Source organism: Bicyclus anynana, chromosome 6 (genome assembly GCF_947172395.1).
Source record: "Bicyclus anynana chromosome 6, ilBicAnyn1.1, whole genome shotgun sequence".
NCBI classification, from domain to species: domain Eukaryota; kingdom Metazoa; phylum Arthropoda; class Insecta; order Lepidoptera; family Nymphalidae; genus Bicyclus; species Bicyclus anynana.
The window spans coordinates 4,683,676-4,697,881 of record NC_069088.1 but is presented as its reverse complement, the minus strand read 5'-3'; the positions used below and the strand labels follow the sequence as shown (position 1 = coordinate 4,697,881).

The 14,206-nt window shown below is 34.0% G+C and overlaps 1 protein-coding gene across 5 annotated transcripts in view; it reads left to right on the top strand.

Moving 5' to 3' along the window:
* The window catches only part of LOC112053846 (tetratricopeptide repeat protein 17), a 39,182-nt gene extending 25,234 nt beyond the window's left edge, over positions 1–13,948 (top strand). For 3 of the 5 annotated variants that reach the window (XM_052882240.1, XM_052882239.1, XM_052882238.1), the window contains 7 exons: positions 1,010–1,126; positions 1,548–1,817; positions 2,642–2,765; positions 6,061–6,280; positions 7,159–7,316; positions 8,789–8,894; positions 9,509–13,948. In XM_052882240.1, the coding sequence (XP_052738200.1) occupies positions 1,010–1,126; positions 1,548–1,817; positions 2,642–2,765; positions 6,061–6,280; positions 7,159–7,316; positions 8,789–8,894; positions 9,509–9,643 (1,130 nt within the window). In that variant the 3' untranslated portion in view covers positions 9,644–13,948. Of the gene's footprint in view, positions 1–1,009; positions 1,127–1,547; positions 1,818–2,641; positions 2,766–6,060; positions 6,281–7,158; positions 7,321–8,788; positions 8,917–9,508 lie in introns of those variants that run through there. The other 2 variants (XR_008250930.1, XM_052882241.1) reach the window with 2 other exon arrangements.
* The last annotated feature ends 258 nt before the right edge of the window (positions 13,949–14,206 follow it).

Sequence of the window (14,206 nt, the reverse complement as noted above, 5' to 3'; positions counted from 1 at the left end):
TAATATTAGTATTGATTAATAAAAATATTCCATAACCGGCATATATTCCATAGAATGAAAGGAAAAATACAAGAGATAGCTCATTTGACGCAGAATACAATTTTTCTGCAAGCCAAAATTGCAGTTATTAGCCTAAAACTAGTAGTAGCAAATAGTCTAAGATTTGTATTAGAAACGACTTTCACCCATCTGTTTAATTGATGAAAAGTGTTTTATTTCACATTTATTTTATTTAGATGGGTTAAGGTCGTTTCTAATACGGATCGTATTCAGGATCACTGGAAACATATAGTTATCCTTTTAAAGGGTGATAGTAGGGATCATTCGCTATCGATCTGCATTATATTGGGCAAAAATGTACCGATTTCGAAAAAAAAGTCTATCCTCTTTTTTTTTAGGAATTGTGGGTTTCTTTACTTCAAAATTGATTAATAAAAAAAACTTACATATTATGTGGTTGTTTTTGGTGTTTTTTTATATTTTGAATCATGATTTAGATAATCTAAAAATTTTAAAATGTTATTCTATGACTAAATGCAAATTCATTTCAAAAAATTACCTAGCAACGTTATCAGCATAAGAGTTTAAAAACCAGTGTCCTTTATTAGCTATCCAACGAGGTATTAACTAAATAAATGTGATGAAAAATGGTCGAGTAAAAGGACTTAAACGGGAATAAGTGAAAAATCATAATTTTTAATACATAATGATTTTTGGTTAAATTTTAATTTTGAAATGGATCACCACGTTTTCCTTTATGGGGCGATAGAAGGGATCATAAGCTACCAAACTATTGTCGGGTAGATCGAGCAAAAATGTAAACGCTTCTTCAAAGTGGATTTAATGGTTGTTTTTTGACGTTTTTTGTTTGCTAACAAGCACCTAATGCAATTTGATAGCTAATAAACCATATTACCCCATAAAGGGATAGCTATATCTTTCCAGTGACCCTGTATATGTTTTTTGGAAATATAATTTTTTTTTTTCGTGACGTAGTTTAAATCTGCAGATAGTGAAGCGGGCGACCTGTGCACTCGCGTGAAGCAGTCGGGCAACATGTACTGCGAGAAGGGCGGCGACAACTGTCACCAGAGCAACATACAGTGCTTCAGCAATGTACAAAGAAGTAGGTGACCAATGTGACAGATGTTACTTAGACTTAATACTTATTTTAAAATTAAAGGCGATCCAAAAATATAAAATTGCAAATTTTGAAAAAATGCCGAATGTCATGAAATTATTACTTACACTCTCGATTAAGTCATCAATATATAAGTATACAGAATTTACAAAATGTACAGAATTCGTATTATAAGTATAGATTCTAGATGGCGCTGGCGTCTTTTGGTAAATGGTCTAAGTAAAATCTCAAATTTTGAATAAATGTATAGAATTTTACCAGTTTTATTATAATATAGATTTTAGTAGGCCTTCATGTCATACTATATACGAGACATTTTGTATATGTGTAATACTTTTTTTACACTTACTTTATCTATAAAACTATTTTGGATTACTAATAAAGTTTTAAATATATTGTCCACCAGTTGCCATATCGAGAACGTTAGCCAGTTTGATGGAAGAAAATGACGAGCTGACAAATAAGGCCGTAAAAACAGAAATCGATGAGCCTGATTCGCCAAAAAAACAGGCTCATAATGCAATAAACAAGGCTGTGGCCGGCTTCAAGTATTTTGCTGACACGTCGAAAGAGCAGATCAATAAATTGTTAGCTCATCAAGTTAATTTTGATAATACTCATTTGCTGAAGACGGTTGATGTAGTGTTGAAAGGATGTGCCCCTAAAGGCTGTGATAGTAAGTTGTAAAAGTTTCGTTTTGTTGTATTAAATACCTAAAGCTTAGCTTGTGCGTAAATTTTAAAACATTTTCAATGATTGTGAAATGAGTATATTGCCTGAGAAAATTTTAAATAAATCAGAGTAAACTTTATACAAAACGGGTGTTTTATTGAAAAAAATATACATATATATTTTACACCCACAAATATAATATTTTTATAATAGTTAGGGGTATTACCGATGGGGTACTTACGTATTATGCTCAGACCAATTATTGTATAGGACCTGCCTCGCTTGACGTTACTTTTCTGTCAAAGTATATGATCAACGATCTAATGCGATTATAAAAACTGTCTCTATAGTATCGATGTTAAATAGTTGTAATCGTGTTCATATCAAAAATACCTTTCTGTGTGATTGAATGGTGTAAAAAACGGGCAAAAACTTCTAGTTTAGTATAAGATATATACTAAATCTAAGCTCGATTTCCTCAGAAAATGACAGACAATTTTGTTCGTGACTATGAGTGCAATACAGGTCCTTCTATAATTGGTCTGAGGTATCATGTCAAACGTAATTATGTATATTAACGTAATATACGTCTAATGGAATTAACGGAAAATTTGCAAAAGTACCTTTTTGAAATATGAAGGTTTAAAAACTTTGGATTAATTCTCTTCATGTGGCTTGAAGTTTCAAAGTCCATAAGGTTTAGCAATTTCATTTTTTTTTAAATACCAATGTAAATATAAATATAAAACTTTAGAATTAGCGTTTCATTGCATTGTTTCCTTGAAAGCCCTAAAATATTGGAAGTGACCCGATCATTTTTAAATGCAGGTGAAGATTTGACGCCCGTAGACTTATTCCTCAAGGTAGAGGACTGTGAGTATCACCATGTACAAATTCGCTATTGGATGCACATCGTCGGCGTTCAGCAGTTACTTGATGAGTCTAAGCTTGAGTGAGTATTTTGATATCAAATTTTGAGTGTTTGTATGATTTGTGTAACAGAAGGTGGGAGAAGTAAAATAATATTTTCACTGTACACAAATTTATTCGATAACAATTTCAGCATAGCGTCCGCTATAATGTGAATATTACACGCTGACGGTAGTATATGAATGAATCTGCTAAACAACCCTCTATTTTATAATATTTGCAAAGTTAGTGTCTACTGTTGGTAGCACGAATATGTTAACAATACAAGTACGTTTTAATAATAGTTCCGGAGTATTATTATACAAACCTTTTCTATTATACAAACCTGTTATAATTCTATCTAAAACACATTAATAATTAAAAGATATTTATAACGATCGTAAAATAATATTAAAATATCGAAACACAAAGTTGAGAAATTAAATACAAACTAAATCATAACGTGACGTCATAGTTGTTAAGAGTAAAATAACCAATGATGAATTTATATCATGTAAAATAAATAATTATATTTATATCAATAATTAATAATAACCTCTCCACTGTTCGGATTGATAATCATTGTTACTTAATTAAATTTAACTATACTATGCACAAAAATTAAGGGAGCAGAAAAAAAATCCAAATTTTTGGGGGATTTTCAACAGGCTGTAACTTAAATACAAAAATGGTCGTACAGCAAAAAAATAAAAAGCAAATTGTAGCTCTAAGTGTTTAGTTTTTGGATCTGAGTTTGAAAATTTTTTTTTGAAAATATTTTTCGAGTAATCATAAGAAAACCACCGAAAAAACAATTTTCGAAATTTTTTGGGTTTTTTTTTAATCTACGGACGTGGAAAAAATTTTTTCGACTCAACCTCCATATGGACCGGATAGCTTGTTTATTCAGATTTAATTTCGTTTTTTTTAAATCTCGATACGAGCATTTCTCGCTGAGATATCGATGTTTGAATGGAAAAAGATCATTTTGTCTTTGATTACGAAAATTAAGAATTTCGCTCTGAAAATGTCATAATTTTTATCAAAAATGAAAAATTTTTTTTTTTTAATTTTTCTCTCAATTCATAATTTTTTTTTTCTTTAATTTTTCAAGTCACTAAACTTGAAAAATTAAAGAAAAAAAAATTATGACATTTTCAGAGCGAAATTCTTGCTCCTTTAATTTTTTAAAAAATTCGATCAAGTGGGAAAAAAAAACGGTTGGCTGGATTGAATTGAAACTTTGTAGGGTTTTTGTGGGTATATTGAACAGTAAAAGGCACACTTAACGTCAGTGGTTTCCGCAATATTTTTGATTGGGCGCTTGATTTTCCAAAAAACGACAAAAGCCCTTTTTTGGATGCTTTTTCAAATTCATGTAATGATTGAAAAAAAATTTTTTTTTCAAAATTCAATTGCCAATCCTTGTAGAGACTTTATTCAAGTTTTTAAAACCAACCTCAAAATTTCTGTGCGATCATTGGTTGCTGAGATATTGGTAATCAAAGACAAAATGATCTTTTTCCATTCAAACATCGATATCTCAGCGAGAAATGCTCGTATCGAGATTTAAAAAAAAACGAAATCAATAAACAAAATCTGAATAAACAAGCTATCCGGTCCATATGGAGGTTGAGTCGAAAAAATTTTTTCCACGTCCGTAGATTAATAAAAAACCCAAAAAAATTTCGAAATTTTTTTTTTCGGTGGTTTTCTTATGATTACTCGAAAAATATTTTCAAAAAAAAATTTGCAAACTGAGATCCCAAAACTAAACACTTAGAGCTACAATTTGCTTTTTATTTTTTTGCTGTACGACCATTTTTGTATAAGTTACAGCCTGTTGAAAATCCCCCAAAAATTTGGATTTTTTTTCTGCTCCCTTAATTTTTGTGCATAGTATATAATAACCGGAAGTCATAAAAGTATGAAATGAAATGACGCTACTATACGCTAGGCGGCGACACTTATCTATACGAAATAGGCGGGAAGCAGGTACTATTTGTAACACTTGTTAGAGTAGTGGTTAACTTGTGTAAGGTCCCTTGTCCTTACTGTAATAGCAGTAAATCACTGCTTCATCACTACACTATTAAGGACCGGACGTTCGGCCTCCACCGATGACACTGACAGACTGCCACTTTACCCCTTCACTTCGAGTATATATGAGACAGTGAATATAGGTATATATTTAGTAGACACTAACACTACAACTTGTTTCGAGTGTCCCGGGTACGAGTGGTATTAACATTCATTATTTATTGTATTTTTATAAGGCTGTTACGATAGCGGTAGTAAAAATAAATGGGTATTTGATTATTTGAGCCAAGCTCTTTGTTAGGCAGCGTGAACGCCGTCACGCTGCTAGTCGCATTAGTGATTTTGTGAAATAATGTTTTGTGGTGTAATTATTGATCATCAATTGTTTAGTATGGGTATGGAGAACATGTCGGGCAAGGGAGGGGAGTGTTAATGCATTCAAAAGGGATCCCTTAAACCTACACCAAAGGTTACAAGTCCTGTGGTCTTGGGTCCCGTCACGCTATGAACAATATGTTCAGTAATATATTTCGGTCACGTGACGCAGTGGGCAGGTTAACGAGCAGCTACTTTTCATAACAGAAAATTGCATGGTTCCTGCGAGATTTGTGATAAAGTAAATTTCATGCAAAGTCGTGGGCGTCTGCTAGTAAGAAATATGCATGTGATTCTAATTTTTATTTTACTAACCATCGCCCGTCGGTTTCACCCGCGTACTTCCTATTCCCAGTGTGAATACGGAGATAAAATAGCATATGACACTCAAAAATAACGTGGTTTTATATAATGGTAAAAGAATTTTCAAAATCTGTTCTGTAGAACCAGAGACTACCCCCTACAATACCACAAAATGTATCTCTTTATAATATTAGTATAGATTATAGGAATACAAAGAAAACAGAAACATTTTAAATTCATCTTTATTTTCAGTAATTGCTAACATCTGCTAATGTCCTATATATTGTCGAAAATAACCACTTTTAATATTACACACAATAAAACAATTTGTCATCTATCTTATAATATTATAATAGCATGCAATCTATATGACGTCTAGGAAATAAGTTACGCAATACAAGAAGTCAGCGGTAACGTAGGGGGGCACCCCGCGCGCACCTTTCTCCCACCTGCTGTATCCTCACGCGTCTTGACTTTATGACGCAGCTGATTTCCGAGACGTCAAAAATATTGCATCCGACTATACGGATGCAATCTTTTTGACGTCTCGGAAATCAGCTGCGTTACGCATAAAGGTCATTCACAAATGGTGCAGAAGTAATACAAATGGCCCTTTCTAGGCTTCCGTCAAAAATAAAAACTATGAGCCCATCAAGCAAGAATGTCCCCGAATGTCGGCCCGTCGCTGATCCCGTGGACGACTTTTACTTGGAGAGGCTCGGTTCGCTGGAGACCGATGGTTGGGAGCCCGATGTAGGTCTGATGCAGAAATTCTCGGAAATGTTTGACAAACACGACTTCATCGATCTGGGTGGCAAAATCGCCAAATACGTCGAAACTGTAAGTGAAAAATATGCATTTAAGAAAAACGTACAAATTGTTACGAGTTCCTCGGCTGGTATATACATTCATTATTTATATTATTTATTTTATTATAAAAAGGAGATATTTGTATATAGTTATTACGACAGTGCTAGTATAAATAAATGGGTATTTGATGATTGGGGTCTAGTTCTTTGTTAGGCAGCGTGTAGGCCGTCACGCTGCTAGTCGCGTTAGTGTTTTTGTCCAATAATGTTTTGTGGAGTAATTATTAAGATAAATTTAGTGTGGTCATGGAGTACATGTCGGGCAGGGGAGTTCAGTGTTAATGCATTCTAAAGGATTCCTTTAATCCTACCCAAGGTCACAAACCCTGGGACCTGCTGTTTCCTTTACCACAAAAAGATGTTACAATCAATGTTACTGCTACCCGTCACGTTATAAAATCATCATTATTAACCCATATTCGGCTCACTGCTAAACTCGAATCTCCTGTCAGAATGAGAGGGGTTAGGCCAATTGTCCACCACCCTATGCGGATTGGCAGACTTCACACACGCATAGAATTAAGAAAATTCACTGGTATGCAGGTTTCCTCTCTGCCTCCTCTGCCTCCGACTCCGGAGGGCGTAGATCGAATCCGGTCCGATGCATGCACCTCCAACTTTTCAGTTGTGTGCATTTTAAGAAATTAAATATCCCGTGTCTCAAACGGTGGAGGAAAACATCGTGAGGAAACCTGCCAGAGAATTTTCTTAATTCTCTGCGTGTGTGAAGTCTGCCAATCCGCATTGGGCCAGCGTGGTGGACTATTGGCCTAACCCCTCTCATTCTGAGAGGAGAATATGGGTTGATAATGAAAAATGTGCTGATGCTGATGCTGATGTGGGCCGCAGTGGCCGCAGTCGTGGCTGGGCGCGCTGGCGGCGGGCTGGTGGTGCGGCGCGGGCGGCAGCGGCGCGTGCACGAAGCAGTGCCTCTCCGCCGCGCACGAGATGGCTCCCGCGCAGTACAAGCACCTGCCGCTGCGACTGCTCGCTGCGCTGCTGTACATGCAAGTAGAACTGCTTACATTATATACCTCGTTAATCCGGCCCTATCGCTAAATCTGTCCTTAGCATACGTCTACTACCTATGAACTAACTCACTGCCAAAGTACGTGTCCCAATTTTGTATGGAGGCTGGGCCGTTATTCCGAGTCTCAGCAGAACAAATTATTTTTATTTTAAAAGAACATAAAATACTGGGCTTAAAACCCAAGGAAAAAAATTGGAACCCGCATTTTTTTATATCAATTAAATAAAATGTATTTTTTTCATTAGCTGACAACATTAATTAAGTATTTTTATCATGGCAACATGCTTGTAACTCGAACACCCTGACAGATTGTCAGAGATCTTCGCGTAGTAGCGTTCGTTTATGGCGTTTTAAAGCAATATAAAGATTTTTTTGTTCAATGCTTCTCTGTCTACGATTTAATCTTTCTTTTTAACTTGTCTTAATGACATTTGACAATATTACATGACATTGACAGCTTACACCGGATATGAATTCAATTCCAGGTGTTTTTATTGGCTGTTTTGAACACTTTTACTGTATTGTCTATGATTAATTTGTAGACAAAGGACCGAAACAAAAAAATATTTATCTAATTAATGCTGGTTCAAAAAATTCTGAAAATTATTTTATCAACTGGAATTTGTATCTTCTATCCGTAAAAAATACTATCGATCTGCTTATAAATTATGAATAATGAATAATAAAGGCCCATTTTGGGACTTGTCCTTTCAACTTTGTGCGTCAAGCGGTTTTCGAGTTTTCGTGATAAATGACCATTCGCATTTATATATTGGGATAGAATTCACACTCTATGCATCTGACTTGCCGGTTAGTTGGTTGCAAAGAGGCCGACTCCGACTTTATTATAAAGACTATTAGTATAAAAGTGGTAAAGTTAAAGTTAAATATTTGAAGAGTGAAGCTATTGGAGCGAATCCATTGGCATTGCGCCTGTACCGTACCTGAAAAATACAACAAAACATTAATTCTTCATTTTAATACTAGTTAAATTATATCACGTGGTGACAAATTCTGTTTCTTTATGTCTGTCGTATGAAGAAGAAAGTGACGCAACAAATTACATAAAACAATCATTTACGTGGGTTATTGTGTCATTTAGCTCAGTGTAGAACTTTTTAGTTTTTTAAGTGTAGGTACCCCAGCTAAGTATGTATCTTTATAAGTATGTTAGCTGATGATTGTTCTCCCACATATTATCATCATCATGAATCAACCCATATTCGGCTCACTGCTGAGCTCGAGTCTCCTCTCAGATTGAGAGGGGTTAGGCCAATAGTCCACCACACACTGGAACAATGCGGATTGGCAGACTTCACACACGCAAAGAATTAAGACAATTCTCTGGTATGCAGGTTTCCTCACGATGTTTTCCTTCACCGTTTGAGACACGTGATATTTAATTTCTCCCACATATAACCCTATTCTTATATTATTTTTTCATTACAGGCATTCAAATAAAGAAGAAGCTAAGGATGTGGCCTATTTAGCGTTGTATTTGGAACCAAAGAATAAAATTGAATCATTCCTTGCTGCGGTAACCCATACTTATCTTGTAAGTATATAGCATTCAAGTATTATGTGTTTAACGAAAAACAATTTAAATTCAGTGCTTATTGGTATGTAAAGCTGTCATCATATCAGCCGATGGACGTCCACTGCAGGACATAGGCCTTTTGTATGGACTTGGTATCACGATACTGAGCCGCCTGCATCCAGCGAATACCTGCGACTCGCTTGATATCGTCAGTCCACCTGGTGGGGGGTCGACCAACACTGCGTTTTCTAGTGCGGGGTCGCCAATCCAGCACCTTGGGACCCCAAAGTCCATCGGCTCTTCGAACCATGTGAACCATGTAGAAGCCGAATAGAAGGTGTATTAAATCCTCAAATAAGTTAGCCCATCACTAACCATCAAGTGACATTGTAGTCAAGCGCTAACTTGTCAAGAATATAATAGGGGGTGTTTTAAAGTTGTATTTAGTGTTTGACTCTAACGATCGTCCATCTTCTGTTTACCTATCGTGACTATTATTTAGGACCGCCATAAATGTGTTGCCTCTTTAGAAAGTGGACTTATTGTGGTACAGTTGTTAAAATATTATTTCATAGAATTCGTTTCGCGATTTTCGTTTAGCAGCCTTCTTAACTAAGGATATTTTTCCACAGGCCGAATACGACCAAGCTATCTGGATGTTTAGATTCTCGCTTACATACGACAAAGATTTCTTCCCCGCCAAAGCGTGTCTCTACGCAACCATGTGCGACATGTTCTTCGGCGAAGGGAAAATTAAAGGACGTTAAGGAGATTTCACCATTGACCTCTTATAATAAAAGGATGCACAATCATGTAGAAAATTTCACTTAAAAACTGGCCAATTTTGCTGCGACAATTTTAGTATTATTGGTTAAGAAAATTATACCCAAAGGCCTTTAAATATAGTCCAGTATTCAATAAAATCCCAAATTCAGAGCAAATTGTACCTTAAAGATTGAGTTTAAGGTTGAATTTGCAAATGCGACTATTTGAATTGAGTGCCAAGAAGTTGTGTTTGGCACTCATTGAGTGGGGACGTTTTTTGGTCGCTAATTGTGCATCCACTTTTTAATAGGAAAACGATTTCACCGAACAAATGGCTTAATACTTATATATATGTATTTGCATTATTGTAATGACAATATCTCGCTGCAGGAGTTATAATAATCGTGCGTCATTCAGTCGGTCAATCGTTTAGTAAATTAGTCAGACATTCGGTCAGTCAGTCAGAGAAGGACAAGTAATGGGTCTTAAATTGTTCATTATCGTTCTACTAAATTGAAAAAAAATTGAAAAAAAAATCAAGATATTTTTTTAACATGACAAAAATTTCAATTTTGGTGACAATACGAGCCAAAACTATGTCGGCCATGATGGTCTATATTTTAACTGTTTCATGACGTCCCGTTAACTAAACCTTTACCAAACAACAAAATTATTAGAAATAAACTTTTATTATTTTATCAAGTAACATCGTGACGTCACAAAATCTATACAACGTGTTTTTGACGTTTGGAAAAAATTTAAAAATAATATCGATATATTTCCTTGATACCATTCCCCTTTCTCCAAGTATTATATGAAATTAATATTGTTTATATTGAATTTGATATTAGTCAACTACCCTATTCAAGTGTGTAAAAAATATACGAAGGTAATGTAACTGAATTTTGAAAAGAAAAAAATTGTCTGACTTTGAATTAATTTACACGGGTAAAGGTTTAAAGAAATAAATAATCATAACAAAATGTTTTGTAACTTCCTGTAGCGAAATATTGGTCATAGTGTAATACTTAACTTAACAGTGTCCAACCGACAGTGCCGGGTTAAGGTAATTTGCCTAAACAATCTTTCTCCGTGGGCCCCAAAGATTTTATAATAGAGATTGGCTATGCTAACACCAAAAATTAAAGAAGTAGAAATAATTGAATTCCACGGTATATTGTCGGTTTACCATTGCAGTGCCATCTATTGATTTCTTATTTATTCCAGTCGAAAAGTATCGACATCTGTTAGAATCTATTGGAGTTAACAGATAATTGTGACTGTCAATTAATTATAGACAAATAATTTGCAATAAAATAAAATTGCGACTGTAATTAAAGATCTAAGCTATCCTATCACTCAAGTTGGACCAGACTGCTCACGGTGTGCCAATTTAATTTAAAATCGGTGAAGTAATTTAGGAGTCCATCGCGGACAAACATCGTGACAGGAGATTTATATATATTAAGATATTATGTCACTAGCGCGTCAAAACTGAGATGAACAATTGCGGCTAATTGTCTTAATTTCAATGAATCGCATAGCAAATAACGAAAGTTATTTAAACAAATAATACATAAATATTGTATACAATATATCGAGTTGTGTGTTCAGGAAGTGTAAAAACGATTTGTTCAATTCACTGGATTTGTTTAGAGAAAAGATAAAATCATATTGTTATTTTAACATGTTGTGAAATAAACACATCAAATAAAATTCAGAGGATAAAATAATCGACCATAATAACCTCATTAATAACATTTTATCCTCTGAATAAAAGTACAATGACGTAAAACGTCATTGCATATCATGTCAAATAAATCATGTATAGACAAGAAAACAAAGTGACGTCAAACAAACAACAAACAAAAAACAGACGTCATTTCATATAAAACGTCACACACATTAGGAACAAACCTCATCAACGACGGACTCAAAAAACCTACATATCAAAATCTGCAACATCATACATATATTCAAAATAGAATCAAGAAGAAGCAAGAAAACCGAAGAAAGAAACCTGCACCTATAAATTATTATAGTCAGTATACAACAAACATTCTCCGTAATTTGATCAAATCTCTAAGGGAATTGACCAAATCTCTGCTTTTATGATATGCCTGTAACATATACATAAATATATATAGGAATTAAACGCAAAATTGTTCATGTGTGCGCTCTGTGGTGTCGCTAAATTTGGATCACTTTATATATTCGATTAATAGCGACGGAATTGAAAATATTGCTTTTTTTTGTCGTCCGATCGCAATGAAAGAGAGGGTAGGGTTGCTTACTGAGGAAAAGAAATTCTTTTTCGCTTATCGCTATTAGTTCTATAAAAGAACACTGCGGTTGGACACTAAAATGGTATGCATTTAAAAAAATAATTCTTTAATTGTAATTTCATAAATGTTACGAACAGTATAATGTATATATACCTACAATAATATTGATGTTTGCATGAACCAAAAATATACAAAAAAAAAGATCTAAATCTGGTCTTTAGAGTTAAGTGCAGATACTATATATGTTGTAAATGACAAATATTAAAAAAAATCTACCTATATGCATACATGCCCTTTATTTTTCAAATCATTTGTTTCTGGCCTTTAAATAGTTCCAGAGATTTCCATTCCCTTGCAAGCCTTTTTCTACATAGGTTCTGTTTGGCGGAAAACTTAACTTACACATTAAGAAACTGCGAACAATGCATTTTGTAAAATAAAGCTTATTTTTAGTTTATTTTTTTGCTCTTTCCAGTACTTTTCGATTCGGTCACGGACAGACTTGACTTCTAAAGCCTTTTTGTGACAAAAGATTTTGAATTTTTCATGACGTCATTAGTATTTTTTTATGTTGATAAATTTATAATGTTATTGACGTATTCTTCAAAATGAACATACTTCTATTGTCTATATCTATAGCCTCAATAGCTCAACGGTAAGAGAGGCCGGACTCATTATCGAAGGGTGGTGGTTCGATCCCCGCCCTTTTGGTCTATTGTCGTACCCACTTCTGATATATCTTTCCCGACTAGTTGGAGGGAAATAGGAATATTGGCCAAATTTAAAAGATATGGCAAATATTCTTTAAAAAAAAATATATTGTTCTTTTTGAATAAACGAGTCTTGACTTTCACTTGGACTTTGTGTAGGTATGAATGACTTTGTCTCTATGGGTGTTACAATTATTATGTACTAATAATTTGTCTCAACAATAATCAGTTACTTAGTAAAGTAGCGTATTAAGTGTAATAGTGTCGTTATGAACCGCCTGAGAAAATTTGAGCTTATCAAGTCATTCCAATATTTGCATACAATATTGTAATTCTTCAATGTTTTAAATGCCCTTCCACTGTGTTGCATTTAACATTTTTAAATAATTGCTGTCAAAACATGCATTAAAAAGGGTGTGGTCTGTGTATTGTCTAAAAATCAGTTATATTACAAAAACGAAAAAAATTGGAAAATATTCGTGTGATGTTGTGTAGAAATAGAACGTTAATCGTTTAAATTTAAATTCTTAAAGAATTATAATTCAGAACAACTGAAAATTCTGTAATGTTTTATTCTCAGATATAATAAATCTACTGGTACATAAACCACACTCGATACATTTAATTTAATATAAGAACAAATGTTTTGAACAACAAAGAAATTCTGTATAAAAGTTATTCCAATAGCTTCTGTATTCCATATGTTGTGTCCCATTCTTTGTTATGATAGATTTTTATTAATAAAGTTGAGTGATATGAATGGTTATTCAATTTTATTCATTTGAATCTAGAAATAGTTATGCTAGGCAGCAAAATTTATTTTTGTTGCGAGTATGTCTACCGAATACCGAGCAAGCAAAGGATTCTAAGATAAAATTACGAGCGATTCAAAAAAGAAACCCGAGCGTCGCGAGGTATTCAAGAGAACGAGAAATAAATTTACTGCAGTTTGCAAAAGAAATTTTTCATCTCATTACATTGAGGATATTGCTATAGGTAGGCAAGAAAACACAATTTGGCAATAGGTACATACCGTTTGTAGATATAAAATTCATATTATTAAAAAAAGGTTAATTTGCCTAGACAGTAAAACTAACTTTTGCATGTTGATTTAAATGAGCAAAAGTAAGTTTTCCGAACAAGTGAGCTGAAAAATTAATTTATTTAAGGATCGTTTTGTTACAGTTGATTTTACCCATGCGCTTCATTGTAACTGTAACTCAATAATTTGTCCTTGTACAAAATTAAGACTGACCAAAGTTTATTTTGACCGCTAGGTCTTTGCAAATATACAAAATATCCTTAAATGTTCTATTGTGGTTTCATTTTTACCTCGACATTATGCGTTGATTGTGAGTTCTCTTTTTGTTGAAAATAGGGTAAGATAAAAAAGAAAATCTAATTTAAATACGCAGTCACTAATGTGGTAGGCATTGAACAAGTAGTTTCTAATATTGGTAGCCACGTGGGTTGAATAGAGTAGGTAAGTACTAGATACCTATAGGTATTGTCGTTTTCTTCAAATAACATTCAAGTAGGTACACATAGAGAGCCGTGATGGTGGGCGTGG